At 37.8% G+C, this 14,335-nt stretch overlaps 1 protein-coding gene across 2 annotated transcripts in view; it reads right to left on the reverse strand.

The window, feature by feature from the left end:
* Positions 1-7,527: 7,527 nt before the first annotated feature.
* Positions 7,528-14,335, reverse strand: part of LOC115620673 (endoplasmic reticulum aminopeptidase 2) — a 30,319-nt gene continuing 23,511 nt past the window's right edge. For both annotated transcript variants that reach the window (XM_030514036.1, XM_030514035.1), the window contains 7 exons: positions 13,432-13,612; positions 12,030-13,368; positions 11,138-11,280; positions 10,812-11,074; positions 10,616-10,745; positions 10,186-10,557; positions 7,528-8,333 (listed from right to left, as the gene is read on the reverse strand). In XM_030514036.1, coding sequence (XP_030369896.1) covers positions 8,184-8,333; positions 10,186-10,557; positions 10,616-10,745; positions 10,812-11,074; positions 11,138-11,280; positions 12,030-13,368; positions 13,432-13,612 — 2,578 coding nt within the window. In that variant the 3' untranslated portion in view covers positions 7,528-8,183. The remainder of the gene's footprint in view (positions 8,334-10,185; positions 10,558-10,615; positions 10,746-10,811; positions 11,075-11,137; positions 11,281-12,029; positions 13,369-13,431; positions 13,613-14,335) is intronic.

The raw sequence follows: 14,335 nt of genomic DNA on the forward strand, positions 1-14,335 counted from the left end.
CCAGGGATGAGGGAGCTGGGCTCGGCGGCTTTATGATAGGTTTTATCAACTTTGCCGGCTTGGGCCTTGCTTTGGCCACATTATCCAGCTGCGTTACTTGGAGGATCGTCTGATAGGAAGACTCCTCTAAATCCTTCGCAGGCGACAGCGATTGCATTCTGGGTAAGTCTTCTAGAGTGATCATGGTTGCGGTCAACTGAAAACCAAATGTATCAATCATATTAGAAATTGTCATACACCAATTGCGATTAGCTTTACAGGCATTACTAAGCACAGCAAAATGTAATGTTGGTGGTCGAACAATTCAGCTATTTGCGTAAAACCGTTAAATAGCAACAACTAATACGATTATGCCTTTGGCGCCTAGAAATCAATAATTTTATGATAACGCGCCAGCACGCAATTAGCAGTTCGTATACTTATCACAAATATATGTATGTACATATATAAAGATGTATCTGTATATGTAGTTGGGTGCATGAAGCAATCAGACCCACTCATACTGTATTGTCAGATTATTCATATTTACATACACGCGTAGTACCTGAATAAATACCCAAAGCTTAAAAAGGCCGCTTAGTTTATAAGCTCATTGAACTAATTTCCAAAGCAATAAAAATGGTCCAAAATACATTTCTATATGGTATTGTACTTGAAAAGTTCATTTTGTAATATATTTGGGATTTAAAGAGAAAGAAAATGGAAATAGAAAAATTTTTCACTATTTCTAAAAACAGTCTAGGGTCAATTTTTGTTCAGTGTATACTCACAAGCTATTTACAACCGTGAGTTGTGTTTGAAGCTGATAAGTTTTCTTTTCAATTATGTGTGGACATAAAATATTTTTGATTAGACAAGGGGGTATAATTTTGCGGAATTATATTGAGTTAACTTTTTTATAGCTTATTTGATATGATAAGAAGTACAACCCATATGCAATGCCGGACAACTAGATCGAATACAAATTTCATCATTCTATATTTCCCTTAACAGAATTGTATATTAATGCAAATATTTAGATCCTGTCGCAATTTCAAATTCACGTTACAGTTACAGTCCCAATCCAGTGAACATTCGGTTGCATTACACGCAGTTGTAAGTCTGTACCCAGATCTTACTTAGAACCTTAAATCTCACACATTTGTAAAGATGATGACCATAAAGTTTTGGTTGGTAGGAAACATATAATAAGCTTTACAATTTACGTTTTTGCAGTAAAACTCTCTCGGACACTGTGCGCTCTGAGCTCATGGTCATGAGTCATGTTTTAAAATTAAAAACAACCTGAGCTTGGCTAACTAACCATGTATTACCGGGCCAACAGATCCTAAAAATTGGCCAACAATGAAGATAGAGATATAAGAGGCACAGAAGAGAGAGGTAAGATGTAACACGAATCAAAAACGCACTGCAGTAGGGCACAAATTTATAAGCAAAAAATATGATGAACAAAGTTTTATAATCAAAAAAGCCACTAAACGATTGCTAACAGACTTTTCTGCGACAGTCGCCATAATGGAGGCTAAGTTAACAAACCAGTTTTGTATACTTTATATTACGCTTTCGAATGGTATTATTTCCATGTGGACAACGCATCAAAGAGAACAATAACAAATACCTTTAACATGGTGAGTCTTTATGGATGTATTCGCCAGCTTGTGCATCTTTTTTGCGTCAACTCTATCAGGATGCAGCCCTTTATGGCAAACGGATGATAAATCGAAATCATAAGCTTGGCAGTATTCCTTCACTTAACAAAATATTAATATGTATCTAAGCTAAATTAAACGATTATGTCGTTGATTTAAAGAAACGAAATGCAAAAAACAGAAAGCGCAATTTTTATAACTACTTCAATAGAAACACCTGCGATATGTCCACCATTATCAATTTTTAAGGACTTGGAATATATATATATAAAAAAATAGAGTAGGGTATTTAGTGTGCGGCAGTCCGCATTTGTGGTTTTTCCCGTCGTATAAAACATTAAGAGGTTTGTCTTGTTTTTTATTTTTTCTGGCAGCAGACACGCAAATTACAATTTAAATAAAAACTGACAAAATAAATGTCCCCTTACTAAATTTTGTATGTATCCACAGAGAGTAAGATTCAATATTGGAATTGGCATGTTGTTTGCTTTCAAATATTGATTTAAAATATGAAGTATACAAAGAAGTCATGTCAGTGGACCCAGAATTAGAAAATCCAAAGTCAAATATTAAAAGCTGTCGTGCAGGCGACATTACCACTCGCACTTCTAACGTCAAAAGGTATTCATGTTTTTTGGCTTTAATCAGCGGAGCGCAAAAAAGAATAGCAATGAAGCGGAATAGAATAGTTTTTGATAATTATATAGGCCCGTTTGTGAAAACTGCGAGTTTTCTTTTCAGACATGCATGAAAACGCGACCCAGCACTATTATTTCGTCGCAGTACATGTTAATAACAGACACACACACACACACACACGCATTAAGAGAACAGCAAAATACATATGAAAACAAATGTAAATATTTATTTTTAACACACAACAAGTGTCTAACAACATCGCGAGCTCTCTCTTCGCAACGCAAGGGAGCGCAGAAGAAGAGAGCAAGCCGGCAGTTCATTCGAAACACGTCAGTTTTTTGTTTAGTTTATATGCTAGGTATGTACATACATATGTACATTTATTTAATATTTCACAGAACTAGTAGAATTTTGAAGCTAGAGCAAATGGCAAAGGCAAAATGCATTATTTTGAGTACAAATTTGCACATTTAAATGCTGAGAGAAAGAGAGTTGGGTTGGGAGCAAGTGTTTGTTGGTGCCAACAGTCGCTGTGGGGGGAGGCGGGCGGACAGTTTAATATGGGTGGCATTGCTTGTGTTGATTAGACCAATACGCAGATACGATCGCACACACGCACACACTATTGAACACATGTACAGGCACACGCGCTTAATTATACACAATAGACAGTAGCAGAAACTTTAAAAGCCTTAACGTGAACGGCGCAGTTTTCCAGCTATTTGATTTACGTAAAATACACTTGTAAATTAATCAAGCTACATACATACATATGTACATACATACATAAGTACTTATGTTTTTATGCACATACATAAGCATGAAAGAGTATATTTAATTTTCGTATGCTAAGCAATTTCACCTTTGGGCATCAATTTGCACAAATTAAACAATGTACTGTAGAAAGCTTTTGTTTTTTTTTTATGGTTTTAACACTTAAGCAGCCTTGGGCAGTTTATTTTTTATTATTTTTTTGTAGATTCAATCTTCAGCGGCTTGGGCTTTTGTTTTGAAAAAACACGCGACAAATCGGCTTGAATAAATCAGCTTGAACATAAGCAACAAGTGACCGTTCAACATAAATGACGTATACGCGATATCAAAACAAGATTCCAAAACCAATTCAAAACGGAAAAGCGATCAAGAAAGCTACGTTCCCACTCAACGACTGTTCACATAACACTGAGCAGCGACGTCTGAACAGCATTGGCGTCAGCTGGCGCAAGAGAAACAGACGGCAGAGGCCCTAACAGTGCCCCGCTCTGCCCAATACACTGTTTTGACACTTGGCTGATAAAGTAAGCACACAGTGCTCAGAGCACGCGCCTACAAGTGTGATAGGATGACGCGTTTTCTCTCAGCTACTGCTATTTTCATTGTGTGGGTGTGTCAGTGTGCTAGGCTATGTGCTGCCGCTCTTAATTGAGTTGTTTACAAATGATGTGTGCCGCACGGCTCGAACCGGCTGTGTGTTGTTGTTGTTGTTGTATTTGTAATTTTAACTTGAATACTCATTAGACGAGCGCGAACAAATATTTTAGCAACTAAAGCAAAGTTGTCGTCATTGTCACCGATGCATTTGCATATTACAAGTATATTTTCCATAGATACTGGCAGTTCATATTCCTATTTTGCGAGGGATGCTATTGCCATTTGAAATATTAAACGTTCTTTAATAAGAAATGTTGCTAAAGGTGAATGAAAACAACCCCAACAAATTCACTTGATGTGACACGGAAGTTGGCGGTGTCGATACAAAATCCCCCTAAAACAGTTGCTGACAGTAAAGGCTTTCATACAACAAATTTAAGGACTTAATTACTTAGTATTACGTAGTAGACGTGGCTACATAAAATAAGTTGAGACCTGAAAATGCCAATTATTTTTGTTGTAATATTAACGATTTTTAGTTATCCAATATTGCTAACAAATGGAGTTTCTTTTTAAACTAGCGGCCACAAGGCGAGAATACACACTGTAGAAAAAATGCTGGAGCTACTTAATATGTAGAATTTAGATTTTGTTACTAATTTAATCTTTTTTTTTTTTGTATCAGCAGTGTTTTCTTTTAAATGCTAGTCATCATGGACAATCAATAAATTTGTTAAATAAACTTAAATAAACGATTAATTATTTCATTTCATCCTGTTGGCCAGCATACGAAGTGCATTTCAGTTGTATAAATTTGCTAAAATTCCCTTTTTAACATATTATAATATTATAATACAAAAGACAATCAACAAGTGCCTTTAATCCCTTAGGTCTTAGCATTTCCCGGGTACAAAAGTACACCTCCAAACGGATTGTTCAGTAAATGAGAATAAACAAAGTTTCTGAATTTCTGAGTTGCCAAAGAAACTGGGAGGCCGGCTAAAAAAGTGTACTGTGCAAATATAAATGGATGCACATCACGGATGGATATAAAGTGTCGCTTCTATTGACAATGCACTGTACGCATATATAAGCAAGCATGATAATACAAATATCAACACAAAAACAAATCAAGTTATTGGAATACTCGTACATATATTTATGATAACACCGCACGTCATAAATAAGAAAATAGTATACCTAAACCTTGAAAAATTCATTGGAAATATGTGTATGTACTTGTAGAAATGCAATTCCAGTTCTCCAGTTTTATTAAGGCTGGGGGGCGACCCCTACGCCGATTCTCTCAGTATTTTCGCGAGTGTACTTACTACAAAGAGGAATTTCCCCTGCATGCATTATCGTTTGTAAAAATACATGCATATAGGTAAGTACATATACTTGTATAAGTCTACATTAAAACAAACAAAGTTTTGCATTATTACATTATTTATTTGTATTCCCGTTTGACTTATTATACACATATATGTATGTACTTGTTTCCATACAATTAAATTTACGTCTTTAAAGTTGCATTGCCTGCTTTCCTTTTGCATATCCCTTTATCTCTATTTTCTAGACACTCTCTTGTACAAGATAATACATAATTCATATTTAGCAAGAGAATTGTTTATTACAAAGATTTATACTTATATGATTTCAGAAAGCAAATAAATTTGGACTAATAAAATTAACTAGAAATTTGGCATTAAACTAAAAATAAAGGCCATATGGGTAATAAGCATTTCATAGGCAGGGTTTTGGAAATGAGATTGAGTTAAGGGTTTAACCGAACTGGACTTTGTGGACGGATATACATCATATACATATGTATGTATGTATGTACGATTGGGTGATTAAATGTGAGCATATGGCAAAGCGAAGGATATGGGTAGGGTATGCGGTTTTCCAATAAATCAATATTTACATAGGGCTCCCAATAGAGATGGTGTTAGATATATAAATTGTAAGTATTCGTTAATGCATTACATTTGTCTAAAAGCGAACCACAGCAACATTTTATAGGAAATGCCTTTAATTAGATACCAAGATACCAATTCTAAATTCCTATAAAAGGCACCCTGAAAATGAGACGAAAACTTTTAATATGTTTCGGGTTACAAATTAAATGTGTTCTCTGCCGGAGAACGTAACTTTTCAGACATTTCATTAAATGTGTTCGTAGTTTCCTTCCTGGTTTGTTTCTAGATAAATGTTATGCACTCCAAAACACTTGATCTGAATTAAGGTGTCCATAATTTCTTTACTGGGCTAACAGTTGCCTCGCTTGCTTCCTTAAAAAACTAACCGGCCAAGCCTGCCGCTAATCCACATTCAAATCATTTTAGTCTCTGTTCCATGCGGCTTCTGTAAAACTCTCTAAATTTTGCGTTCGTGGTTTTAATTATTTATACGAATATTTGTATGCTGTTCTCGGTTTTTGTTCTTTGTTTTCATACATATGTACATACATGTTAGAAAACAGTAAAATCCCTCCAAAACTTGTTCTTTGTTTTCTTCTAAAGTTAGTTGCTTGTTTTTGTTGTAAGTACGATGTACGTTTTATGGAAATCCCAATGTACTTTCAATAGCTTTCCTATTTATTACTGATCCGATTGACTTTTGTTGCGATAATGTACGGGTACGAGTACGAGTATCTTGAGATAGTCTTAGTTTGCAAGAAACGAACCACTACTGTCTGACAAACTATAGTAACTAACTAAACATACATACTATCTTTTGAGATATGTAAATGAATGCAAATAAAAATTATCATTAAATAATACGAGCATGTAGTATGTATGTTGAAGGTTTTTGTAGCTGCTTGTAGCTGCTAACCGAAAACTTGTCGCTGGAGGAAGAGTTGAAATCAAGTTAGTGATCGCCAAAGAGGCCGAGCAAGAGAGAGGGAGAGCGAGAGAGAGAGAGAGAGCGTGAGTGCGAGAGAGCGACGAGTGAGTGGTTTATCAGCAGAGGTTAACGACGCTGGCGTCGGACAAAAGGGGCTGATAAGCTTTGGCAAAAGACTACAAGCACATTACATACATACATATTGTCTGCAGAATAAATGTATAAACATAGTATGTATATGTATTCTGCAGACACTATAATCGATCGCCGTTTAGGTACATTTCTAATCTTAGTTCTGCCCGACTGGGTGTACAGCAAAGATCATAAAATTATAGACGCTCAAGTGGTGATACGAACAGGTAGCGAAGGTATTTTTATACAAAAAACCCGAATTTTAGAAACGTGCTCACTCGCACCCTCTTCCTATCTATATCTTCCTTCTTGTTGAGTAACAAAAAGAAAAAAAAAAACTGATAGCATTCAAAGCTGACTCAACAACGACTGACTCGGCAACGCAAATGAAATGTTTAATTATTGAAATGGCCAGCGATTAACCTAAATATATAACGCTTCCCCTATCGCAGAGTACAAACAAGAGGCTTAAGTAGTCTGTGTGCATAAATAAATAGTGTATCAGTTGTAGGCATGTAAGCTATGTACATATCTATGGCTTTGTACGCTGATTATCTGATAGAATGTCCCAACATTATGCCACGCGCCATTCCCACTTTGCTCGCTGATTAAGGAAGAGTTCTGTGATATATAGCCGATGCAGATATACAATTTCATACATTTAGATAAATAATTTTGGTTTCCCTAAAAACATTTAGTTACACATAAATTAATTTAAATATATATACTCGTATATGTATACTATATAGGCATTCTAAAAGAAACTGGATAAAAAATTATATGTTGCTTTAGCTTTCTAACTGATGCTTACTTTATAGGCTAATATGCTATATAGTACATATCATATATATATATATTTTTTTTCTTTTAAGTTTCATTTGTATTTTCTTTGTTGTTTTTTGTTTGTTTGGGTTTTTTGAAAAAATATGATCTCGCTTATTACAAATTTGCTTGTTTTTTAAATATGTATGTGTTTGTAAAATATATGTACATATACAGTATATAGATATATCCATCATGTTCAGTTGTAGACAATAGAAAAGTGTATTATAAGTTTTCATATACATATACTATAAGAGCTTGGTGTGTTGTTGCTGTTGTTCTTCTAATACATTAATATTAATTCTCTTGTTTAGGATACTTACTAGAATGTTATATATAGATACAATTTGCTTTACTTTCCCAACAAAAAGAGTTTGTCGTCTTATAATGGCGTTCAAAGTAAGAGTCAACTAACCGAGATCTGTCCTTCTTGAGTCACAAGTGTATGGCATATGATATGGTAATTATTATTTCATAGTGTCTTCTGGTTTTTAAAATAAATACGAATTCGATTTCTCTAATTTGATTATTTAGTGTATGTGTGTGTATGTGTGTCAGTGTTTGTCATTGCAAGGAACATAATTACAAATGAGGAAATGCAGCAAGTAGTCGTTTACTCCAATCTAAATCAAAATATTTTACTGAAAGGCATGCAGCAGTGCAGCAGCTGAACCAGAAAATAAACAATGCCGTCCTCCAGCCAACAGTCGATAAGCCCCATCAATGTGAGTGCAAATTGCTCTCCACCCATTTGTAGAGCGCTGTCTGGGATCTGGCCACCCACTCCACGTTGGAGGCCACGCTGCTGAGCGTCATGTTCAAGACTGCCATGCCATGGCCACGTCCAAATCGATGCACCAGCGATTTCAGCTGTAAGTGTAATGGAAAGAGTATTAGAGACAATTCTAGAGTTCTCAAATAGTGATATCTTAAATGGAAAACTAAATCTAAGTCTAAGTATTTTTATTTTTTTAACGTGAATACGATTTCTACAAAAGGGGCTGCGAGTTGTTTAACAATTTTGCGATAACAATTAACCAGATGTTTAGGGATAATTTTTGTGTTATTACTATATTCTATATATAATATCTTATTTTAAAAATATTTCATTTTACGAAAAACCTAATACAAAACATATTTTCTCATATTTAAAAAATACTTGTATTTATGAATTTGAAATCAACTTTATTATGAATTTAAAGAAAAAGATTAAAAAAAACATCATAAAATAATAAAATAAATTACATTTTACAATAAGCATTGAAAGCTAAGAAAACCCAAAAATTAATCAAATAAAAATACAATGATATCTGATACTGCCGGACAGCTATGCCCCAAATCACAAGTGATTAGGTCTAACAAACAAAAAAATAAAATTAAGCCGGAAATTTAATTGTAATGAGTAGTTTTTTATAATGCTTAGGAGAAAGCGGAAATCTTTAACCCGTTGGGGGTAGATTAAAATGCTGTACCTCGACTCATAGCCTTGCGTGGTTAGATAATTTCAGGGAAATTAAAATGGTTCAGACTGACTCAGTAATCTAGTACACGATATTTAAGATATGAAGATTGATACTTAAACACAATTACTGGAAAAAGAGAATGGTTCTACTTGTTTTTAGAGTGATTTTCTACTTGGGAAGGACCTAATATTTCTTATTTTAACAAGAGAGAACGCTACAGTCGAGCAAGCCCGACAGTGTAATACCCTGTACCCAGGTAAACTTCCGTCACTGAGTTATATGCGCCCAAAGCAGCAGCAAAAAGAGGAAGAAGAAGAGCGAGCTTGTTGCTGCAGTTTGTGGGGGTTGTACTGGCGAGAATTTGTTTCGCTAATAACTTTTCTTAGAATTGACAGAATTCAATAAATTTATTTAAATAAATTTTAAACAACAGTAGATAATTATATATAAATTATGTGTGCAAAGTTTGGTTTAGGTAGTATTTGAAATGTGGACGCTATTGACGAAATTCTGCAGAGGAGGAAGGGGGGAAAAATTAAAAAAAAAAAAATTAAACTCGTCCTTACTCGGATCTAGGAGAATCTGGATGCCAACTTTGGTTATTCTAGCTTTTATAGTTTCCGAGATCCTCGCTTTCATCCAGACGGACAGACGGACGGACAGACGGACAGACGGACGGACATGTCTAGATCGATTTCTCTCGTCATGCTGATCAAGAATATATATACTTTATGGGGTCGGAGATGCTTCCTTCTGTATGTTACATACTTTGCACAAACCTAATATACCCTTTTTACCCTACGGGTACAGGGTATAAAAACTTTTAGATAGCACATGGAATTTAGAAAATGAATAGACAAATATCTGAGCACTTGAGTTCCTCTCATGAACAAAGCAACTTCACAACAAATCTTTTTTATTTGAAGACTAAGTAGTTCTGATATAATAGTAGATTAGCATTGTGGTTAAAGCTAGGAAGCTCAATTTAGGACCATACTAAATATGTCTCTTGATATTCATTAATACTACGAATTTCATTTAACGATTCATCATATATTTTAACTAAGATGCCTAATTCTATTAAAATTCCTTTTTTGTTTAAAAGAGAGGAAAAAATAGGATTTGCGAAACTATAAAAGCCACTGAATACGTGTTCTTTTTTTTGGTGACCCCCATGTATACCTTAATAAAAAGAATTCGCAGAACTTACACTACTGCCTGTAGTGTAATTATTTATGGTGTGTGAATTATTGCCTTACCTCGTCATAGTCGAACTTCGTGGCGCCATACTGTGTGATGGCCGATATCACTTTGGCGAAACTCAAGGTGCCCTGACCTAGGCGCTTCTCCAGCTCAAACCATTTGGCCTGCAGGAAGCGGCAGGCCATGGCGCCGCCCGTCGGAGTGCCTGCTATGGCCTTGAGCACCTGCACCACCTCATCGGTGGGCAGCATGGTGACATGTGAGAGCAGACGATTCTGCAGCCAGGCGTCCTTGGTGCGGCCCAACGCGCGCAGCAGCTGCATGCGCTCCACAAAGGTCTCTGAGGTGCGATGCAGCGCAACAAAGCGCTCCCAGCAATGTTGCCAGTAAATGTATTCACCGGACAGTATGGAACCGGTGTAGACGACCTGGAAAAGGTGAGGAGTCTTAAAAAATTACAGCAGAGATGTTGGCACCGATGCTTACCTCGCGCAAATTTGGCGGTATGGCCGAACCATTATAGTAGAGAAATTGATTGAGCATGTTCTTAGCCTTCGTTATGCTATCAATGTCCTCCCATAGTACTGAAGCTAGCAGCACCTCAGGACGCATAAGTCTGTGTGAGGGCAACGTATTAGATAGAGTTGTCACCCCATTTTATTGTTAGCTCCGCTTGACTCACCTAATGGCTACATCTCCCTCATCGGTCCAGCCCACTTTCTCCATAACCGTGGATATTTTCATTTTGATAAATTCGGATAGCATGAGAAAGCACTCCGAGTATTTGAGAATGCGTCGCCATTTCTCCAGATGTCGCAATGCCAAGGCCATGGGACCATAATGCGTCTCGCTGGGTAAATATTGTATCATGTTCATGGTAATCTCGCAGGGCAACAAGTTGGCGTGGCAAAGGGTGAACGCATCCGACAACAAACCAATGCGATCCTGCAGATGAAATACAGCTTAGTTAAATAGCCCAATAGAAGTTTTTCAAAACCATGTGTTTACCTCGCTGGTGAAGCGTTTCGGATTGTTAGAGAGTTCCTCTATAAGACTGGCCCAGTTGTCATCGTTGTAGACCACGCGATAGTAGCCATTCTGTATGGCATTTACCTTGATCCACTTGACATTCTCCGGCACGTTGAAGGTAACTGAAATGAAGAATGCGGAATTTCAGTTGATAATTTGAATGAAATGAAACCTTAACTAAATTCAATAGAACACGCTGACTGTTTAATATCTTACTATTAATGCTTCTCAGAATAGTATCTAGTCAGTTGAAGAATTTCGGGAGTTGTGAACAATCTTAAACGTGTCCCAAAACGAGTCCTTGCTTGGCTTTGTTAAGTTATTATAAAATAGGTGAATGGCTAATAATAAATAATAGGAAAATAAATAAGCTGAGAAGAACCTGCTCACTAAGTTTGTTGGCATCTGCTCTTTTACTCATCAAACTTATTAATCGTTCCTAAAGGTAGATATATCATGATCAATCGGCTCGTTGTGATGATCGAAAACACATATGTATGCTATACACTTTTTGGAGCCCGATCTAACTTTTATTCTATAAAAAATAGCTTCATTCAGGCTTCGGAGAACATATGACCTATGATGACTTGCACTTCATACACTTTTCCTCATTTTAAAAGACAAAAGGATATTACAAGTTCAACCTAGCTCGCCATGTTATAAATAGCATCTTTTTCCTTTGGCTTGATTGTACTCCATGGATAAGAATGCATTTGTATGAAAAGCAGTGAAAGGAACTAAAATATAAATATCAAAGTCAGCGAAAAAAAAAAAATTCTAAAACTAATCCTGAAACTTGGAATTTAACTCGAATTTCTATTTAAGGTCATTAAGCACGACTTAATCAAGACATAGAAATAGAACTGCTTACCATCAACATTTTGCATCCACAGCGTCTCGCTGGCATTATTAATGTCCGTGACATAGGTGACCGGAAATATCCACTTCATGGGTGCAGGTCCTTTGTGCTTACTAGCCGGTGTTGGTGCTACCGTGCTCGGCATATCCGTGGCATTCAATGTGGTTTGATTGTAATTGTTGCCATCGTACGAGTCGTCGTGTATGGCTAGAAAATCGGCTGGTTTGAAGGGACGTTGCGCTATGGAGACGCTGTTGCCCATTTTGGTGACAGTGAGCAGTGGAAAGCCCGGCTGATGTGTCCACAGTGTCATCATGTCCTTGATATTCTTCGAGCCGTTCGCTTTCTTGGTGCATATGGTCCACAAATCTGAGGGTTCGGCCGTCTTGAAGCGATTGAGCTTTAGGAAAGAACCCAGGCAGCCCCGGAAGCGATCCTCGCCAATGGCGGTGTGCAGCATTGAGAATATGGCCGCTGTCTTCTGCACAAAGAACTCCTCGTTGTTGCCATCATGGCTCGTGCCATTCATAATGCTGTCCCAGCCCTGTATGGCATCAATGTCCAACGCTGCGGTGGCCATCTTCAGCAGGTACATCTCGCGCAGCGGCCAACTCTCCTGGAGTGGGGAGAGGGCGTGTATGCCCAGATACTGTATGAGTCCCTCCCACAGCCAGACATCCTTCAGCACCTTACGGGAGGTTATGCCGCCAAAGAACTGACGCACCATGGCCTCGGCTATGCGCAGAGCACTAAACTGATACTGCTCCGTGGTAATGGAATCGGGATCGGTGAGAAACGAAGTCTTCAACGTGACCAGACCCAACGAGGAGATGAGATTGCGATCCAGCGAAGGCAGTGCCACAAAGTCCACTTTTGTAAGGGGATAGCTGATGTCCAACCAGGTTTGCAAATACTCCAGCACATCCCGCGATGTGTGCAATATGAACGAGGATCGCGGCAGTAGATCTCGCGGCGCATAGAAGGTATACGAGGGTGCGCGTTTGATGGACGAGCCCATCGATTGGGATAGTGCGGTCAAATTCGAGGGTTTACCATTCCCATTCAGAATTGTAGGCAGCGCTGTGGTTGTCGTTGCATTGTGACGTGGCGTCAGATTCACATTAAGAGAATGTGTGAGGGCAGTGATGTTGCGTACCGGTGGATTCTTGCTCTTCAGCTGCGTGTAGTTGTTCATCTGGGCGGACTTCTTGGCCCCTGCGGCAGTGGCCGGTGCCACTGTGGTCGGTATATAGGCAGCAGAGGGTTGCAGCGACTCGCGCTGGAAATCACTGACAACCCAGGCCACAGCATCGGCCGGCAGTGGCGGCGTCTCTATGAAGTCGTCGCGTAGCTGTAAAGATATAGTTCATGAATAGGTCACTTAGTTCACTGAGTACTCTGCGGCAGTGCATACCAAGCCTGTGCCCATATAGAAGCCCACATCTTCTGTCGTATGTACTATCGAGTTGGAAAGACCTATATGGAAGCGATCGCGAAATACGGAGATGCGAAAGGGTGCTCGCACGTGCGGCTCATCGAAGCAGGGGAAGGCTTTGCGTGCTCCATTCGGCCTGAAGACAGTGGCTGCAAGCAGGCTGTAAAGATAATAATGGTATGTATTTGAATAATCGAGGTATATTCACAGAAAACATCAAAAACCCTTTCCTTTAAATTGATTTATTTGCTCTTCTGTCTAAGGCCGAATTCGATTGTTTTATAGCCATAGAAATAATGCCAGCTGCTCTTTTCCTTTTATTCTAGTATATGACGTTATATTGATTATATATTAATTATAATGAGCTTTCTCATATACTCTCAACAGAACTCTCTCTTTATTCTATACAAGTTCTTCTTTATAGTTATCTCCGTGGAAGTCTCTGACCACATACTGCTGTTAGTCGGGGCATAGCTGGCCGGACTGGCTTAAAACTTTCCCCCACCGGGTTGGAGATTTCCCTCTTTCTCCTTTTGTCTTCCTTGTTTCTCTCTTCCCCTTTCTCTTCCTCTTCCTTTCTGTCCCTCTTTACCTCTGTATCTTTCTACTCCTTACATTTTCTAATTAGCTCCTAAGTAGAATAGAATAGACTTCTACATACTATTTGTTTAGATTGTTAGGTCTATAATGTCTCTGACCACATATGGCTGTGAATCGGGGCATAGCTGGCCAACTGGCAAATAAAATTCCCCCAACGTGTCGGGGCCATTTATAGACGTTATTGTACAGCTTTTTCGTGGGCTTTCTTATCTTTTAAGTTGAGACTATGTTATATTAATCATATTTGAATTTTTAATTTTAAATCTTAATATATATATAAAAT

This window comes from Scaptodrosophila lebanonensis, unplaced genomic scaffold, assembly GCF_003285725.1.
Source record: "Scaptodrosophila lebanonensis strain 11010-0011.00,11010-0021.00 unplaced genomic scaffold, SlebRS2 tig00000024-arrow-pilon, whole genome shotgun sequence".
NCBI lineage: Eukaryota > Metazoa > Arthropoda > Insecta > Diptera > Drosophilidae > Scaptodrosophila > Scaptodrosophila lebanonensis.